Genomic DNA, 18,237 nt, shown 5'->3' with positions numbered 1-18,237 from the left:
GCATCCGGCGCGGCCCTCGTCACCCGCGGTGGCCGCGGCAGCGGGCGGGGACCCCCGCAGACCGGCGGCGGGCGGAATTGACGGCGGCGTCCGGGATCGGGGCCGTGTCGGGCCGGCAGACTGCCTTCTCCGGGGGCTCGCCGGCCGGCCGAGGCCGCCGCCATCTTCCTGCCGCCGCCGCCGGCGGAACCGTGCGGAGGGCGGCGCGGGAGGCCCGAGGGCAGCGGCCTCCCCCCGCGTCCCGGGTTATGCGGGGCCCGGCGGTGACGGGAGCCGAGGCCACCCGGACTTGACGCGGCTGAGCGGCGGCCGTTCCCGAGGTCAGGATGCTGCAGAACGTGACTCCCCACAAGTACGTCTGCGCCGGCGGCAGGGCGGGCGGGAGGGGCCGCGGCCGGCGGCGGCGTTCGGGGCAGCGGCGGGCGGGAGGCCGGGCGGGCGAGGCGCGCTTCCGCGCCGCAGCTGTTGACGCGAGCTCGCGGAGGGGGCTGCGACGGTTTTGAAGCGGTGGCGGCGGCCCAGGTACTGCGTCTGAGCCGCCCGTCCGTGTCCGCGCAGCCGGGGCGGCGGGGGTTCGTGTGCGGCTCCGGCCGTGACTTGTCAATCGCGTTTGTGGGCGCCTGGGTCACTTGAGTGTCCGGAGAGTTGCCATGGTGACAGCGGGAGGATTCCCAGAGTAGGGCTGGGTCCCTCCCTCCTGCACACGCAGGGGATGGATGCCTGCGAACGGTGCTTGCTTCCTCCACGGTGGTGGGTGTGTGGGTAACGGAGAGGGCACGGCTGAGCTCACCTCTGCAGATGTAAACAATGAGACTGGAGCACCTGCTCTGGAATAGAGCACCACCACGGGGACACTAACGGCGGCCACCGTTGGCCTTTGGTCTCCTACCGGGGGATTGCTGGCGACACTGTCTTTGTAGCGGGGCATGCTATCAAAACGGGGGCTAGCTGACCTTGACTGCAGGGTGTGCTTTGAAGGAGACTTTTCTAGGGATACTTTGCAGGTCTGGCAGTGTAGAGGACGTCTGACAGACGCTTGTGTCTTTTTTGGGGTTAGTGTTTGATTCCTACTGTGTGGCTCATAACTCAAAGGTTTTGAAAGATGCCAAGATGAATTCTTAGCTGTCGTATTTTGGAGTTTATTCCCACCCCCTTTTTCCTCTTTACTGGCTTCTCTGAACCACCATGGCAACCATTAAATCCCTAGCGAGGATGAAGCTTCACTTTCATAGCTCCGCCCAATTTTGCTCCATTCTTCCCCATAAGGCTGCAGTTGTCATGTGACGTCTTGGTTTTTGTGTGTATTTTGACCAAGCAGCTCTTCAAACTCGAGGATGTTATGAGTTAGATGAAGATGGGCAACCATTGTGGTTTGGTTGACTTCTGGTTGCCGTTCATTTTCATGTGTGCCCCGAGACAGCAAGGCCTGGACTGTAGGGCTGTTGCTTAGTGCACGTTAGCGACTTTCTTGGTCTTCATGTCATTATCACATCTAATTCTGCTTCCCCTTTTGCAGGCTCCCTGGGGAAGGGAATGCAGGGTTACTGGGGCTGGGCCCAGAGGCAGCAGCACCAGGGAAAAGGATTCGAAAGCCTTCTCTGCTGTACGAGGGATTCGAGAGCCCCACAATGGCTTCTGTGCCAGCTTTACAACTGACCCCTGCCAACCCACCACCCCCTGAGGTGTCCAACCCCAAGAAGCCAGGCCGGGTAACGAACCAGCTGCAGTACCTGCACAAGGTGGTGATGAAAGCTCTGTGGAAACACCAGTTTGCATGGCCCTTCCGGCAGCCTGTGGACGCTGTGAAGCTGGGTCTGCCGGTGAGTGAGAGAGAGAGCAAGCTAGGGTCTGCTCCGGGCAGGTGTGGGGCTGTGCAGGAATGTGTGCGTGCGTGCGTGCGTGTGCCTGGGTGAGTGTGTGTGTGCCTGGGTGTGGGCTACCTAGTGTAGGTGCTGCGGCCCCTAGGGAATCCCCATTCTCTTCAGGGCAAATAGCCACCAGGGTATTGGATTCTTGGTCCTTTGTGCTTGTTACCTCTATCTTGGCATCTCTCATTTTGCCTCCATGTGTCCCTTCCTTAACTTTTGTGCCCTGGCTCCATTTTACAGATTTCCCACCCCTGGTTGGGAGAGGACCACGGTGGCCAAAATTCTTAGCTTCTTCCTTTCCCTCATGCAGCCCATGGATAGCCATCCCCAGAGGTAATGTCACAGGACGGGAAGCTTCCAGAATGGGTGGGAGGTGGGTGGCTAGAGAAAGGCAGCAGGGACCTCCTTGTGGGAATTAGAAGATCCTGCTCTAGTTTTTCTAACCCAGAGTTCAACTGGGGCCGCAGTATGGGGAGTACTCCTTAGTGGTAGGTAGGGTGTGTGCGCGCGGCTGTATCTGTCTGCCTGCCTGTCAGTAGTTGCCCTAGAATAGGCGTTTTCCTGTGGTCTGACCTAGCGTATCTTTCTTCAGGATTACCACAAAATAATAAAACAGCCTATGGACATGGGTACTATCAAGAGGAGACTTGAAAACAATTACTACTGGGCTGCCTCAGAATGTATGCAGGACTTTAATACAATGTTTACCAACTGTTATATTTATAACAAGGTAAGTTTTGGCTTTTTAAGGTTTTTCTATTTCAATGGCAGCTAGTGACAGTCAGTACTGTTTGTTTCTGATGGGTTTTAGTTTCGTACTGCTGGAAATGCTGTCCGCTAGTCGAGGGCTGAGAGGAGCCTGACAGAAGTGCTGTAGTTAAAGGTTGTTAAGTAGAACACTTTCATATTTGAGGATGGTGGCTCTGTTTGTCAGAAAGCTCTACAGGCCTGTGAAGAGCGGGATCTAACTCATGAGCTCTGCAGTTTGGGGGTGACCTTGGCTCTAGTGATAGGGATGTGAACTGTGATGCCCTAGGGCTGGGGGTCCTTAAGAGATGGTAACTTAAGAACCTGCGTGTTTGTCCTGCAGCCCACCGATGACATTGTCCTAATGGCACAAACCCTGGAAAAGATCTTCTTACAGAAAGTGGCCTCAATGCCACAAGAGGAACAAGAGCTTGTGGTGACCATCCCTAAGAACAGCCATAAGAAGGGGGCCAAGTTAGCAGGTATGGACGGGGAGAGCTGTGCAGGTGGCATAAAGATGAGAACGTTGTGCAGGTGACAATGAGTAAAGCTTACACTTTTGTTTTTTTTTTTTTTTTAATCGTTCTTAGCACTCCAGGGCAGTATTACCAGTGCCCACCAGGTGCCTGCTGTTTCTTCTGTGTCGCATACAGCCCTGTATACACCACCGCCTGAAATACCTACCACTGTCCTCAACATTCCCCACCCGTCAGTCATCTCTTCTCCCCTTCTTAAGTCCCTACATTCTGCTGGGCCCCCACTCCTCGCTGTATCAGCAGCTCCTCCTTCTCAGCCCCTTGCCAAGGTAATAGAGCAGGTAGTGGGGGAACCTGGGAGGAAAGGGCGTTACTGGGAATGGACCCAGAGTGACACCCCCCCCCAACCTTTCTACAGAAAAAAGGCGTTAAACGGAAAGCAGACACCACCACCCCTACACCTACAGCCATGCTGGCTCCTGGCTCCCCAGCTAGTCCCCCTGGGAGTCTTGAGCCAAAGGCAGCCCGGCTTCCTCCTATGCGTAGAGAGAGTGGCCGTCCAATCAAACCCCCACGGAAAGACTTGCCTGACTCACAGCAGCAACATCAGAGCTCTAAGAAAGGCAAGCTGTCGGAACAGCTGAAGCACTGCAACGGTATCTTGAAGGAGCTGCTCTCTAAGAAGCACGCTGCCTATGCCTGGCCCTTCTATAAACCCGTGGACGCTTCTGCCCTCGGCCTCCACGACTACCACGACATCATTAAGCACCCCATGGACCTCAGCACTGTCAAGGTACCCACTGCACGGGGCAGATGGGAAGACGCGGTGCTCAGGGAGCAATAAAAATGAAGCGACACCCATGCGTCCTTAGGGCTCACTGCAGACTTGCGTTCTGGGTGTCTTGCTTTATAAAATTGTGCAAGACCACATACTGTGAGGTCCTTGTATTTTATTCGGCAGCACTAAGAGTTGGGTTATGGAGCTGTGATGTGGGAGAGGTGGCCGTGGTCACTTAGAAATGTTTTCTTCTAGACATAGATCTCTCTTCAAAACTACCCCAAATCCTTGGACTTCACACTTGAGCCCCAGGGCACAGATCCTTAAGGTCATCCCCACTGTTGCTCTTGAGTCGGGTTGGCAGGGAGAGAGGAGTTGCTGCGTGTGCAGCTTCTCACGCTGCCTCCTTCTGCAGCGGAAGATGGAGAATCGTGATTACCGGGACGCACAGGAGTTCGCTGCTGACGTGCGGCTCATGTTCTCCAACTGCTATAAGTACAATCCTCCTGACCATGATGTTGTGGTCATGGCACGGAAGCTACAGGTGAGTGGGCGACTTGTCGTGTGTTCACGCAGTATCCGGTTGTAGGGAGAGATTTAGTTTGTGTTGTACATTCAAACCATGGAAACTTGACCATGCTTTATCCTAAGTTAGAGCTAGTGTGCTGGGTGGCTGGGCATTAAACAGGGTTCTGAGTCAGTCCCCCCGTCTTTAGGATGTGTTTGAGTTTCGCTATGCCAAGATGCCAGATGAGCCGCTGGAACCGGGGCCTTTACCTGTGTCTACCGCCTTGCCTCCTGGGTTGGCCAAGTCATCCTCAGAGTCTTCGAGTGAGGAGAGCAGTAGTGAGAGCTCCTCTGAGGAGGAGGAAGAGGAGGATGAAGATGATGAGGAGGAGAGCGAAAGCTCGGACTCTGAGGAAGAAAGGGCCCATCGCCTGGCAGAGCTGCAGGAGCAGGTGTCGCATTGGGCTTTGGTATGGTAAGAGCCTGGGCCTGTTGGTCCCAATTGTGTTTCTTGATCTTAATTGACTTTGTTTTGTCTTCTTCTTTTCCTGTGTAGCTTCGGGCAGTCCATGAACAACTGGCTGCCCTATCCCAGGGCCCAATATCTAAGCCTAAGCGCAAGAGGGAGAAAAAGGAGAAGAAGAAGAAACGGAAGGCAGAGAAACATCGGGGCCGAGTTGGGATGGATGAAGATGAGGGGCCTCGGGCGCCTCGCGCACTTCAGCCCAAGAAACCTAAGAAAGCAGGGGGTGGCGGGGGTGGCGGTGCTGCTGCGCTAGGCCACCCTGGCTTTGGGACTTCTGGAGGCAGTAGCAACAAGTAAGTCTGAAGGACGGCGCCTATCACAGGGGCGCTGTGTAAGTCAGTGTCCTTAGTAAGCTCACTGGCAGTTTTATTCTCTTGCCTATAGGCTGCCTAAAAAGGCCCAAAAGACAGCCCCACCTGTCCTGCCAGCTGGTTATGATTCGGAGGAGGAGGAAGAAAGCAGGCCCATGAGTTACGATGAAAAGAGGCAGTTAAGCCTGGATATCAATAAGTTACCCGGGGAGAAGCTAGGTCGAGTTGTACATATCATCCAAGCCAGGGAGCCCTCTTTACGTGATTCAAACCCAGAAGAAATTGAGATTGACTTTGAAACACTCAAGCCATCCACACTTAGGGAGCTTGAGCGATACGTTTTATCCTGCCTTCGAAAGAAACCCCGGAAGCCCTACAGTGAGTATCCAATGAGGTTGGCTGTTGACCCTGCGGTTCTGAGGACAGCAGAGGGGTGGGGTGGGGTGGGTGTTCGTGATGGGCCGCTTCCTGTTCAGGAATGGAACTTGGCAGCTCTTGGATGACTGAAGGCAGTATATAGCGAATCTCCTGACGTTTCCTCCTCTAGCCATTAAGAAACCTGTGGGGAAGACAAAGGAGGAGCTAGCCCTGGAGAAGAAGCGGGAACTAGAAAAGCGGTTGCAAGACGTCAGTGGACAGCTTAACTCCACCAAAAAACCTCCCAAGAAAGGTGAGTCTCTGCAGCCTCTCCACTGCTTTAAGTTGAACACTGAGGCAAATGAGTGTTCTGTTGACAAAGTACATGTTACCTTTCTGTACAGCGAACGAGAAAACAGAGACGTCGTCTACGCAGCAAGTGGCAGTGTCCCGGCTCAGCGCTTCCAGCTCCAGCTCAGATTCCAGCTCCTCGTCCTCGTCTTCATCTTCTTCAGACACCAGCGATTCGGACTCGGGCTAAGGGGCCAGGCCAGATGGGAAAGGAAGGCTCGGCAGGACCGGACCCCTGTACCACCCTTCCCCACCACTTCCCCTTGCTGTGACACTTCTGCATCTCATCCCTCCATAGGAGAGCTGGCTCTGCAGGGGGGAGGAAAGCAGGGACATGGACAAACGAGACTGACTTGAAGCCCTACTGGGAACCACCCGAGGGTGGAGTGTCCCTGTTCAGGATGATGGGGGTGGGGCAAGGGTATGGGTGGGAGTGGGCATAGGCCTGGCACAAGGCCTCCTGAGGCCGCAGCTGTCCTGTTCACTTCTAAGGGCCCTGTTTTGAGGTTTTAATTTATTGAAGCTAGGTGAGGCTGAGGGGGAGCACCACGGCCCTCCCTCCAGCCTCCATGGGAGGGAAGGAGAGGGAGCTCCTTTTTTTACGTTGACTTTCTTTTCTACTCTTCCCTTTCCCTTCACTCCATCTGGGGCCTGGGGATTTTAGTCACCTCTCCATTTGGCCCCCTGGACTACCTTTTCTTTCTCTTGATTCTAACTTGTAAATAAAGAAGATATTATTGAAGTTTTGAGTTAGTTTTCTTAGTGAGATTTGTTCCTGTGGGATTCAGAGTATTGCTGGGAGGCTTGTTCTCTGGGGTACAGTGGATCAGTCTCAGGCCTGCCGAGCGTCACCATTAGTTGTAATCCCCCAACTGGCTCCTGTGTCTGTCTTTGGAGTGCGTGGTCTTGAACATGCTGGACAAGTAAGGACCACCACTGAGTACACCCTTATTGGTTGCTGTGCTACAGTAGATGCCACTGAGTGGAAAGGTGAGGGGCATTTGGATTAACTAACTCCAGAGTTTAAAACTAGGCGAGGAAGAGGTAGGCCATAAAGTCCTTGATGCTTGGTGTTTTTCTAGACACAACTAACAGCAGGGGAGTAGTTTTTAGCAGGCTGAGTTTCAGCTAGGTTATAAGGCATTTATATCTGCCTTATATGAGCTGGCCGCACCTTAAAATTTTTGATGTTTCAAGTCCATAGTCCCAAGTTGAGGAACTGGTGTTTATGAAAAGGGCTCTGGTACAGTAAAGAGGTCATTATACCAAAAGAGATTGAACAGTAGAGGCTTCCAAAGGTGAGTCCAAAACAGTGAAGAAATTGTTTCTGCCACTGTGGTGTGACCAGCAGCCACGTTACACCTGGAAGTGGAGATAGATAGGAAAACAGCAATGACACAGGACTCCTGAGCAACAGTTTGGGTGGAGGTGGTGAGAAAAAACAGTGGTGGTTTGCATCCTGTAAGAGCAGGAAAACCAACTGGGTAAATTAGCTGATGGTTTCCAACTCCACTGCTGAACCCTAGGGATAACGCTCAATTCTGAAGTCAGTGATAAAGAGTTAGAAGGGTTTTCTGTGAGGAGGAGGAGGTGGTAAAGGAATTGCATTTAAGGTTTAGAAATGGCTTGTTGATCGTTTTATCCCCCTACTCTGCTCATAGACTGATGGTTGACTTCTGGTATGTTATACCTCTTTAAAACGAATGCCAACTACTTAAGAGCAGAACTAAGAAAGGGCAGAAACCTGTGCAGTGCTGGGAGGTTCACTGCCCTTCTGGACAGGCCAAAGGTCCTGCTATCCCCCAGATGTTGTGCAAGTGTCTGGACTTGCGTATTTCCCCTAGATAAGCAGGCCTGCCACCCTGGTGTGCATTGGAAAACCCCCACGATGGGCTAGAGATTGCTATGTGTAGTGGCTGAGGGGCAGGTTGGCCTGGGATGGAGGTAGAGCTGATCCTATACAAAGGCCCCTTGAGCTTGTTCCTCAGTGTGCACACTAGAAGGACTAACATTGGAAGGCTGTAAACACCAGGTATAAGGGGTGAGACATCACAGGTGTCTGTGACCAGGAGGAGGAACTGAAGATGGCAGAGGAAAGGGCCATAGAGGGCAAAGTCGCCAAAGCAGCACAAGTCATCGTGGTGGCAGCTCAATAAAAAGGGTGGTTTAGCCAAGGTCACTGCTTAAGGGTTTGCATTTTTCTCCAAATACTGGTAGTTCACATTTTGTGTGCCAAGCATTGGGCCCAAAACTTGGTTGTCATGGTAACCTTAGATGGGATTCCAGGCACAAGATGCAGCTTGCCCTGTATCAGCTTGGCAAGGCAGCCTGGCTTCAGAATCTACTGCTGTGCACTAACACTTAAGCTGGACATGCTAAATCTCTGCTACTCAGATTGAGGCAGCAGATCAAAGCTAATCTTAGGACATTGGAACAGCTATTCCACCAGGTTGAATGGGAAGAGGCAGGCCTGTGGTACTTACCCGAGGGGAGGATTTGTGGTGCTGTCTGTTGGCCATGCTTGTGAGCTTGTGACTTCCACTTGAATCTTTTTCTGAGAAGGTAGATGGAGAGGATCCCTGCAAAGTGACCATCTCCTTGCCTATATCTTATTTCTTGTTTCTATCCAGTTTCTCATTAATAATACTAGACAAAAGACACCCTCTCTCTGTTTTGGAAATTTTTAGGTTTTCCAGACAGGGTTTCTCATCACACAGGAAGGCTGTCCTGGAACTCATTCTGTAGACCAGGCTGGCCTCGAACTCAGATCCACCTGTCTCTGCCTCCCGAGTGCTGGGATGAGTTTGCTTGTTTTCAGTTGAGATACAGCCACATGGGAATGAAACAGCATGTGGCATCTTTACCAGTAATGGGAGAATGATGGTTAATTCTTCAGAAACAGAGTTGCCTACGATATGTCTCTCCTGGGGTGGGAGGTGGGGTGGTCTGCTCTCCCTTCCCAAATGCAAGTGTAGGGTCACACATGTGCCACTCGGTCCTATATTCCTGATTTGGGGGAGCGTAATGCCGAGGGTGGTTCTAGCTTCTGATTGTGCCCGTGACTTTCCAGAACTAACCATCTGTATAAGTTTCTGATGTCAGATCCATGCCTCAGCCCTGAGAGTGTCTGTCTCTAAACCTCTGCTTACACTGCACTCTGCTCCAGACGGCTTTTCACCAAGTGGCGTTAGTCACACATCTGTTACGGACACCCATCACCTGTCTCCCTCAGGCTAGCCTCAGTAGTCCTCTCAGCAAAACAGAGCTCCACCCTGGTTTTCCCCAATGTCTTTCCAAGAGAAAACTCAGGTCAGGGAAAGAATAAGAAACCGAGGCAGCAGCTGAGGCACGACAGAGAGCAGCTGTGCAAGTGGAAGCCGAGGGTAGTTGATACAGCAGCCTGCACTGAAGGCTCCTGTCCTGATCACTGGAGTACAGTGGCGTCTATAAACAAAGGGTGCTGTAGAAGTATCCAGGAAGCCGAGTGGGGGGGAGAGAGAGAGAGAGAGAAAGAGAGCTCTAACTGCTGTTGCTGGCCATCTGGGGGGGCAAGGGACTACCAGTGGTTGAACTATAGACTATAGAAAAGGGCTAACCCGGGTCTCAGTGAATTTCCCAGGCTGGCCTTGAGTCTCCTGTGATTCTATTGCCTTCGCCTCCCTGGTGACTGGGATTAGAGACCTGCCTGCCAGGCAGTCCATGGTTACTTTCTGTAGCTAACATCAATGTACAAAGCCCCACTTTAGAGACAAGGAAACACTTAAGTGGGCAAGTCATTTTCTGTATCAGAACTTTCTGCCCCAGATATAAGCAAAAAAACACTGAGATTCAGGGCAGGGGCAGGTTGTGGGGGTGGTGTGGCTAGAGAGACACAGTCTGTTTAATTACAGTCGTGTGTGGGGGGTGGTGGAGGTGAAGGTTGGAATCATTGAAGGAATCGGTTTTTCCCTGTGTGGGTCCCAGAGATAAGGGTACCAGACTTGGCAACTAGCATCCTGCTGGCCCTCCAAATAGTGTTGTGTGGGGTCAGGACTTTTCACCAAGCCCAGTTAATTGAACTTAGCTAACAAACTATTAAGCAGGAAGGCACAAACAGAATGGACTTGTTCTACAAGCATCGCTGAAGAAGCCCCCTTTGATGCTTCAGCTCGGCTGTAGGAAGTCGTAGTAAGATCTGGGGAACATTGTGCCTTTGCTATTAATTTTTGTTAATCCTGTTGGTTTTCTGATTAGAATTGGCGATATAAATCTCAAACATAGAAAAGGAATTAGGCCAGGCAGTGGTGGCATATGTGTTTAAACCCAGCACTTGGGAGGCAGAAACCATGTCTTGAAAAACCAAAACAAACAAAAAGAAAAGGAATTAGAACTCAGTTGCAGAAAAAAATCATTTGATGTGCATATTTAATTAATGAAATTAAAGGTATTTCCTCCTGTTTAAGGCAAAAATAAAATTATTACAAAATTGTTAAAGTCAACACTGTATGTCTTAACCAATTTACCTATCCCACAGTAATGGTCTTAAATGAGATAAAAGTCTAGACAAAGAGTTCAAAATGGTTATAATCTATTCAGGGATTTAAACTAGACATTTCAACATGTCAGAGCTCAGTGGGAAGAGCCCATATACAGGCTGGGACACCGGTTCTGGAACATACGGCAAAGGATTTTTCCCATCTAGGAAATGGTAGATTTTGAGAAACACCTGAGTGGAACATGTGAGCTCTTTGGGACACCATAAAAAGACCAGACCTATAAAGTGTGGACATGGAGAATTCCATACCAAAAGCATAGAAAATATCTTCAATAAAATCTGTAAGAGAAGGCGGGGCGTTGGTGGCGCATGCCTTTAATCCCAGCACTCGGGAGGCAGAAACCCTGTCTGGGGGGGAGGGGGAGAGAAACAAACAAAAAAAATCTGTAAGAGAAATTCCCAGCTTGAGAGGAAAAAGATCCCCATCCAGATACAAGAGATGACAGACGCCAAATAAATGAGAAAAACTCCTGTGTCGGCGTGGTCAAATCACTAAACAGACCAGAGAATGAACACTGAAAGTTGGAAGAGAGGGGGGCTGTCAGAACAGCAGCGGATTTCTTTTCCAATGGAAACTGAAAGAATGTCACAGGGTGTTCTGAGAAACCGCAGCTGCCACCCTAGACGACCATACCAAGCCAAATTACAACTGAGGGAGGAATGAACCTGCCCCTCATAAAAACAGACTGAAGGAACTTAGGACACACAGCCAGCTCTGCAGAGCTCATTAGAGCACTGTCCACGGAAAAGGAGGGCATCTAAGGGGCCATGAGGCTAAGAGCACGGCCACGGAGCCAACAGCAGGACTCACAGTGACAATCACGGATCCTGTATGGGTTTGAGCTAGGTCCTCAGCGTATGTTATGGTTGCTTAGCTTGGTGTTCTTCTGGGACCCCTAACAGTGAGTATCTGGCTTTTTTGCCTGTGCTTGGGTTGTCTCACCCAGCCTTGATGTGAGGGTTTGTGCCTAGTCGTTTTTTAATTTGTTACATCTTTTAATTTGATATCCCTGAAAGGCCTGCTTTTTTTTTTTTAATGGGTGGTAGGAGCCAGAGCAAGGAACGGTTGGTACCTGGGCGGAATGGTAGGACACAGCAAGCAGCTGGATTGTGGCAGTGTCTAATCTGTTTTGTTTCAGTGAGTGTTTGCCCCTATCTTATACCTAAATAAATTCTTGAGACCCTTTAATGGACTCTTGTCTGTTAAAGAGTGGATTATGGGGTAGAGGTCGAGGAAACTTTGGTCAGGGTTTCCACCCTGTTTATAAAGAATAGAAAAAGAAGACGACCTAACAGTAGCTAAATGAGAATTAGGAAAACACCTCACACTACAAACCAGCAAAATGACAATTAGTACACAGCTTTAAATAACTGAATATTAGTGGTCTCAGTTCCCCGATCAAAAGACACAGAGGGGATCGGAACACATGAGCCCTCTCCCCGCTTGCTGCATCCAAGGAGCACACCCCTGCATCAAGGATGAGGATGGACATAGGTACCCCGAGCTTGAGCTGCTATTCTGATATCCAACAAGACAGCATTCAAACTAAACTCAGAGGGAATGACGTCACTTCATACTGAACAACCCATCAAGCTGGATTAGGATTCTACATGGAAGAAACAGGAGTGTGCTCAATTCCATGAAACAAATACTACTAGATGCAAAGTTACAGATTAACCCCAAGACACAATAGCGGGTGACTTCAAGTCCCTACTGGCATCAAGGGACAGGTTATTCAGGCAAAACTTAAGCACTGGAGTTAAAGGACAGCTACAGAATTTTCACCCAAATGCTACAGAACCTGGTCTTCTCAGCAGGCCATGGGACTTACCCTAAAATGAGAAGTCTAAACACATACAGGAAAACAAATTATTTCCTGTACTCTATCTTACCATCATGGAACAAAGCTAGAAATCAACTGCAGGAAATAAAACTCAAGATTGGATGAGCAGGTCGTTGAAGATATCAAGGGAAAATTTAAAGTACTAGAATAGAAAAAATGAAAACACACCAAAGCTTAGGGGGGCTCGATGAACGCCTTCCTAACTGGAAGGTTTCAAATCTGCCTGCATACAAAATCAGAGTGGCCTCAAACATGGTGAGATGTTGGGAAAATGACCATGATTCAAACTGAAAAGCAGGAGAAAGTCAAACAAGCAGGACAGAAACCAAGGGAAACGAAAGTGAAAGGAAGAATTGGCTCTTTGAAAAGGTAAACAAAACTGACAGACTGTTGCCAAAGTAAACAAAAGAGAGATGTCCCAATTCAAGGTGTTTAGAGGCTAGAGAGAAGCTTTACAGCATATGCCAAACATTCAGAAGACCACAAGGACATGCTACACTTTAAAAGGCTGTATTTGAGTTTACTCCCAGCCCATGGGAGGCAGAGGCAGGCGGCTCTCTGTGAGTTCGAGTTCAGTATAGTCCACAGTGGAATAGGTCAGCCAGAGATACACAGAGACCCTCTCTCAGTAAAACACACAAATCTTTATCTGGATTCATAAAATAAATTTGGCTCAGCAGTAGAATCTTGCAATGGACCCCAGTCTGATTCCCCAGCACCCACACTGGGTAGCCCACAGCCTGCTATAACTCTAACTCCATAGGGATCTGATGCCTCTGGCCTGTTCTGGCACACATAATTAAAATAAAACAAATCTTTACGGGACTGGAGAGATGCCCCAGCAGTCAAGAGCCCTGGCTGCTTTTCCATAAATCTAGGGGTCTATTCCCAGCCCCCACATGACTGCTCACAACCATCTGTAACTCCAGTCACTGGGGATCTGACACTCAGGGTCTTCTGGCCTCTGTGAGCACCAAGTGGTTTCCTACCTGGGAGATAGATAGGAGAGGGATAGTAAACTTTTACATGTCATATGGTAAAGCGGGGGAGGGTACAGAGTTGTTAAAAGGTTAAAATAGGAATGGCAGTAGGGTTAGGGTAGGGGATGAGGGAAATGCGGAGGTTGGGGAAAACTCAACCAAATCTGAGGACATAGGAAAAGCTGTATAGAAAACCACTTTACTAAAAAGAAGAAGAAAGAAAAAACCATTTTCTTGCTGCAGTGGTGCAGTGGTGATGGCACATGCCTTTATTTCTTATTTATTTTTGTTTATCGAGACAGGGTTTCTCTGTGAACAGTCCTGGCCACCTCAGCTCACGCCTTTAATCCCAGCACTCAGGAGGCAGAGGCAGGCAGATCTCTGTGAGTTTGGTCTACACAGTGAGTTCCAGGACAGCCAGGGCTACGCAGAGAAACTCTGTCTTGAGAAACAAAACAAATGAAAAAACCCAACCACTTTATGATCTAACTAAAAGATATAACCAGTTTTTGCAAGCGTGGACATACCATGAATAGTGCTGTTCTCAGAAACCATAGCTAAGTCAAAATCCCTTGCCAAGTGTGGGCTATTTCCCTGTGTGTTGCTGGCCAGGAAGCCCCAATAGGCTCTCAAGACTGGGTGGCTCTTGTCATTGTGATGAAACCCTGACCAGAAGCAGCACAGGCCTTGTTCTGGCCTGTACTTCAGTCACGGTCCAGCATCGAGGGAACTGAGGGCAGGAGTTCAGAGCAGAAACCCTGGAGGAGGAAGGCTGCTTGTTGGCTCCATCCAGGACCACCTACCTTGGGATGGCACTGTCCCCAGTGGGATGGGCCATTCTCCATCAATTAACAGCCAAGACCATCCCCCAAGGGCTGGCCCACAGCCACTGAGATCTAGGCAATTGTCAGTGGAGGCGTTCCTCGTGGGTTGACTCTAGGCTGTGTCACGTTCATGATTAAAGCTGACTGGGACAGTCACCCGCCAGAACTAGATGGGAGACCCTATTGCTGAAGACCCGGAGTGCACTTTGAATACAGCGTGCAAGTAAAACAAGCTGGAGCTGAGCTGAGTGCATCCTCTCTGGCAGCTGGCGGCTAGCATTCATAATGCCAAAAGGTACTGTTGGAGCTGCTGGGAAAGGGAGAGCATCTTGCCTAGCTTGGGCCTTGTATAGCATAGGGCCCAATGGTGCAATAGCAGCAGAGCTGTTTAGCAGGTAGCCAACAGCTTTCTGATTGAATCTGAGGCCTGGTCAACAGGAAGTTATGCATACCTGGTACAGTATGCCTAGGTGGAATCTGATGTCCCAGGAGGTCTCAAGCCCCAGGGGAAGGGAGGACCGGTCATATAGCAAAGCTGCCTTTTGACTGCATTTATGTCCCCAGACTGGCACTGCTCTACCTGCAGCCAGAGAAGACACTGTTCATAGTAGGCAATGTCCAAGACAGATTCATAGCTGCTACTGACTCAGCCCTAAGTGACACGTAGCTGCTAACCTGTGCAAGGCCTAAGGGTCATCACGGAACAGGGGCTGGAAGTCTGCAAAAGCCCGAGGCTGGGGTGGAGGGAGTGCTAAGAAACACCACCTTGTGGGTATGACGTGGTGGGTGCAATCCTGAACACACAGCAGCCCCCCTGACTACCGTTTCCATGTGGTGTGTGTGTAGAGAGAGACAGAGAGAGAGAGAGAGAGAGAGAGAGAGAGAGAGAGAGAGAGACCTGGAGCAGATCCATGTGCTAAAGGCCTAAGGGGAGGAATAAATGGCAACTGGGAGTCGGGAGTCAGTAGGGTCTGAGGGGTGTGGAGCCCTGGGAACCGGGAGGCAGCAGGTAGCTTTCAGGCAACAGAAACACCAAGACGACACTCCAAGTCAGGCTTACGCCCTTTGGAGACAGTTAGTGTATAAGGTAATCTTGAGCCACAAGATGGAGCCAAATCCCCAACTGTCCCAGGTAGTTGTCCTAAGCTGAGGTCAAGTGGCCAGTCTTGCCTATTTTATCTAAGGTTTCACTTAGATAAATTGTTCAGGGTCCCTCCCTTCCAACTTGTAATCCCCCTGCCTCCGCATCCTTCGTACTTGGGTTACAGGCTTGCATCATCAGGAAGCTAGAGGAAAGAAGCCTGAGGAGACAGACCTGCCTGTCTCCAAAGACCCATAGGATACCAGGAGAGTGAGAGTCCGGACCAGAAGCAGGAGGGCACTGGGAGAGTGAGAGCTGGACACCAGAAGCAGGGGCTTGTTGAGCAGAAGTGGCCAGCGAAGCCACTCAGAGTCGACCACAGAAGTGTATGTAAGCGGAGGGCGAGTCGCAGACGTTGGTGTCAAGATCTTGGTGGGAGTCTTCTGAGGCCAGTGTGAGTGGAGGGAGGTGAGGAGCAGTGCCAGTTCACACAGCCTGGTTGGCCGCGGTGGGGTTTCCATGACACTGGAACAACACAGCTGAGGCAGAGGAGGGAAGTGCATTCAGATCTCTTCAGTAACCCCGGAACCTGGACATTTCCAGCATCGCCCCATTGTGTGCCAAATTACCAACAGAAGTCATTTTTGGAAAGGGGTAAGCATCCTGGGCCTTTGCCAGCACTGCGCTGTCTGTCCCACGGTCATGGCAAGTCTTCATTTGCTTTGGACGGTAGAGGTGCCGGGGAAAGAATCATACAGCATCACACTGAGTCCCCAAGCTACACAGGCCCTCTGACCCCAGCCAAGCTAAATGACTTGAACGGTGCTTGCCTCCTACAGAGAGTGGGGATGACTGCAAGGAGAGGGAGTGGGGTCTATAAGGCAGAACACAAGGCGACATCGATATCTCCTCAGAGGCCCTTCTTCCTCTTCTGGCTTTGGATTTCCCGAAGCCCGTTTACTACTAACCACGTCAGTGAGGTCGCCTTGGAACGCAAGAGAGGGAGACCCTCCCAGCCCAGAGTGCACTGCGGTCTGTGGCTCCTAAGAGCCTGCTCCCCCTCCAGCCCCGGGACATAAACCCTTTAAATACCACGAGCAAGAGCAGCAGCAGAGGAAGATGGGAGCAGCGTCAAGGGAGCCACGAGCCTCAGACCCGGGAGCAGCGTCAGAGGGATGCTGCTCGAGCTTCAGGCCCAGGATTGAGGAGTGATCACCGAGCGAAACGACAGCAGTGGTTTCCAGCAGCAGCGTCCAGAAGTTATCGCAAAAAGTTCCTCTGGGAAAGAGCACCTGTGTCCTAGCCAGCATCAACTGCCACTTCTCGGTTGGAGATACCCCAATACTACAAAGACCACTGGACCCTCAGCTCCATCTGCACCTCCAATTCGAGGAGCGTCCACCTGAGCTGTAGACCCACCCGCACAGCAAGGAGTGACCACCTGAGCATTGGACCCTCCTCCACCAGAAGGAGTGTCCACCTGAAGCAATGCTCTGCTTGTGCCCAAAGGAGCAGTCATCGCAGCCACAGCCCCCAACTATACCAACCGGAGAAAGAGAGACCCCCCAAAGGAGCAGTCATCGCAGCCACAGCCCCCAACTATACCAACCGGAGAAAGAGAGACCCCCCAAAGGAGCAGTCATCGCAGCCACAGCCCCAACTATACCAACCGAGAAAAGAGAGACCCCCCAAAGGAGCAGTCATCGCAGCCACAGCCCCCCAACTATACAACCGGAGAAAGAGAGACCCCCCAAAGGAGCAGTCATCGCAGCCACAGCCCCCAACTATACCAACCGGAGAAAGAGAGACCCCCCAAAGGAGCAGTCATCGCAGCCACAGCCCCCAACTATACCAACCGGAGAAAGAGAGACCCCCAACCCGAAGCACAAGCCTCACCCATACCGATTAGAGGAACCGATGTGTAGACAACAAGGTAAGAACACACTCAGCAATATAAAGAGCAATACGACACCCCTAGAAACTAGTGGTGCTACAACACAAGACCTGAACAGATGAAGCAGAAGAAAATGACCTGAAAATGACTTATGAAGATGACTGAGGCCCTTAAAGAGGAAATGAAAAATTCTCATAAAGAAATGAAGGAAAAGACAAACAAAAAATTGGAATATGTCACCAAATCCTTTAAAGAAAACCAAGAATGGGGCTGGAGAGATGGCTCAGTGGTTAAGAGCACTGACTGTTCTTCCAGAGGACCTGGGTTCAATTCCCAGCACTCACATGATAGCTTACAACTGTCTATAACTCTAGTTACAGGGATCTGATATCTTTAGCCCAATGCATATAAAATAAAGGTTAAATGAGTGATTTTCTTAAAAAAAAGAAAACCAAGAAAAAGCAACAAACAAGTGAAGGAAATGATTCAAGACATGAAATCTGAAATAGAAGCAATAAAGAAAACACAAACTGAGGGAATTCTGGAAATGGAAAATCTGGATGAACAATCAGGAACCACAAATGCAAGCATAAACAACAGAATACAAGAGATGGAAGAGAGAATTTCAGGCATTGAAGATAATTTGGAAGAAATAGATTCATCAGCCAAAGAAAATTTTAAATCCAACAAATCCTTAACACAAAACATGCAGGAAATTCACAAAACACTGTGAAAAGACTGAACCTAAGAACAATAGGAACAGTAGAAGGAGAAGAAGTCCAGCTCAAAGGCACAGAAAATGTATTCAACAAAATCATAGAAGAAAACTTCCCCAGCCCAAAGAAGGACATGCCTATAAAAGTACAAGAGGCTTACAGAACACCAAACAGATTGGACCAAAAAAAGAAAAAACGAAAAAAAAAAAAAAAAAGTCCCTTGCCACATAATAATCAAAACAATAAACATAAAGAATAAAGAAAGAATATTAAGAGCTGCAAAGGAGAAAGGCCAGGTAACATATAAAGGCAGACCTATCAGAATTGCACCTGACTTCTCAACAGAAACAATGAAAGCCAGAAGGTCCTGGTCAGACGTTATACAGATACTAATGGACCACGGATGCCAGCCCAGACTACTTTGCTCAGCAAAGCTTTCAATA

The 18,237-nt window shown here is 50.0% G+C and overlaps 1 protein-coding gene across 2 annotated transcripts; it reads left to right on the top strand.

Moving 5' to 3' along the window:
• The first annotated feature begins 213 nt into the window (after positions 1–213).
• Brd2 (bromodomain containing 2) lies at positions 214–6,670 on the top strand. Of its 2 annotated transcripts, none has more exons than XM_027388722.2 (12): positions 214–352; positions 1,517–1,820; positions 2,461–2,598; positions 2,959–3,097; positions 3,206–3,420; positions 3,510–3,884; positions 4,285–4,413; positions 4,586–4,828; positions 4,933–5,195; positions 5,287–5,591; positions 5,761–5,883; positions 5,975–6,670. In XM_027388722.2, the coding sequence occupies exons 1-12, from the start codon at positions 327–329 to the stop codon at positions 6,109–6,111; spliced, it is 2,397 nt and encodes a 798-aa protein (XP_027244523.1). In that variant the 5' UTR covers positions 214–326; the 3' UTR covers positions 6,112–6,670. The 2 variants fall into 2 exon arrangements, with proteins under 2 accessions (XP_027244523.1, XP_027244524.1); XM_027388723.2 differs by lacking the exon at positions 214–352 and adding an exon at positions 2,109–2,201 and having other exon boundaries at positions 1,679–1,820.
• The last annotated feature ends 11,567 nt before the right edge of the window (positions 6,671–18,237 follow it).

The sequence above is a fragment of the Cricetulus griseus genome (assembly GCF_003668045.3).
Source record: "Cricetulus griseus strain 17A/GY chromosome 1 unlocalized genomic scaffold, alternate assembly CriGri-PICRH-1.0 chr1_0, whole genome shotgun sequence".
In the NCBI taxonomy this organism is placed as follows: domain Eukaryota; kingdom Metazoa; phylum Chordata; class Mammalia; order Rodentia; family Cricetidae; genus Cricetulus; species Cricetulus griseus.
This window is presented reverse-complemented; position numbering and strand designations above follow the sequence as displayed.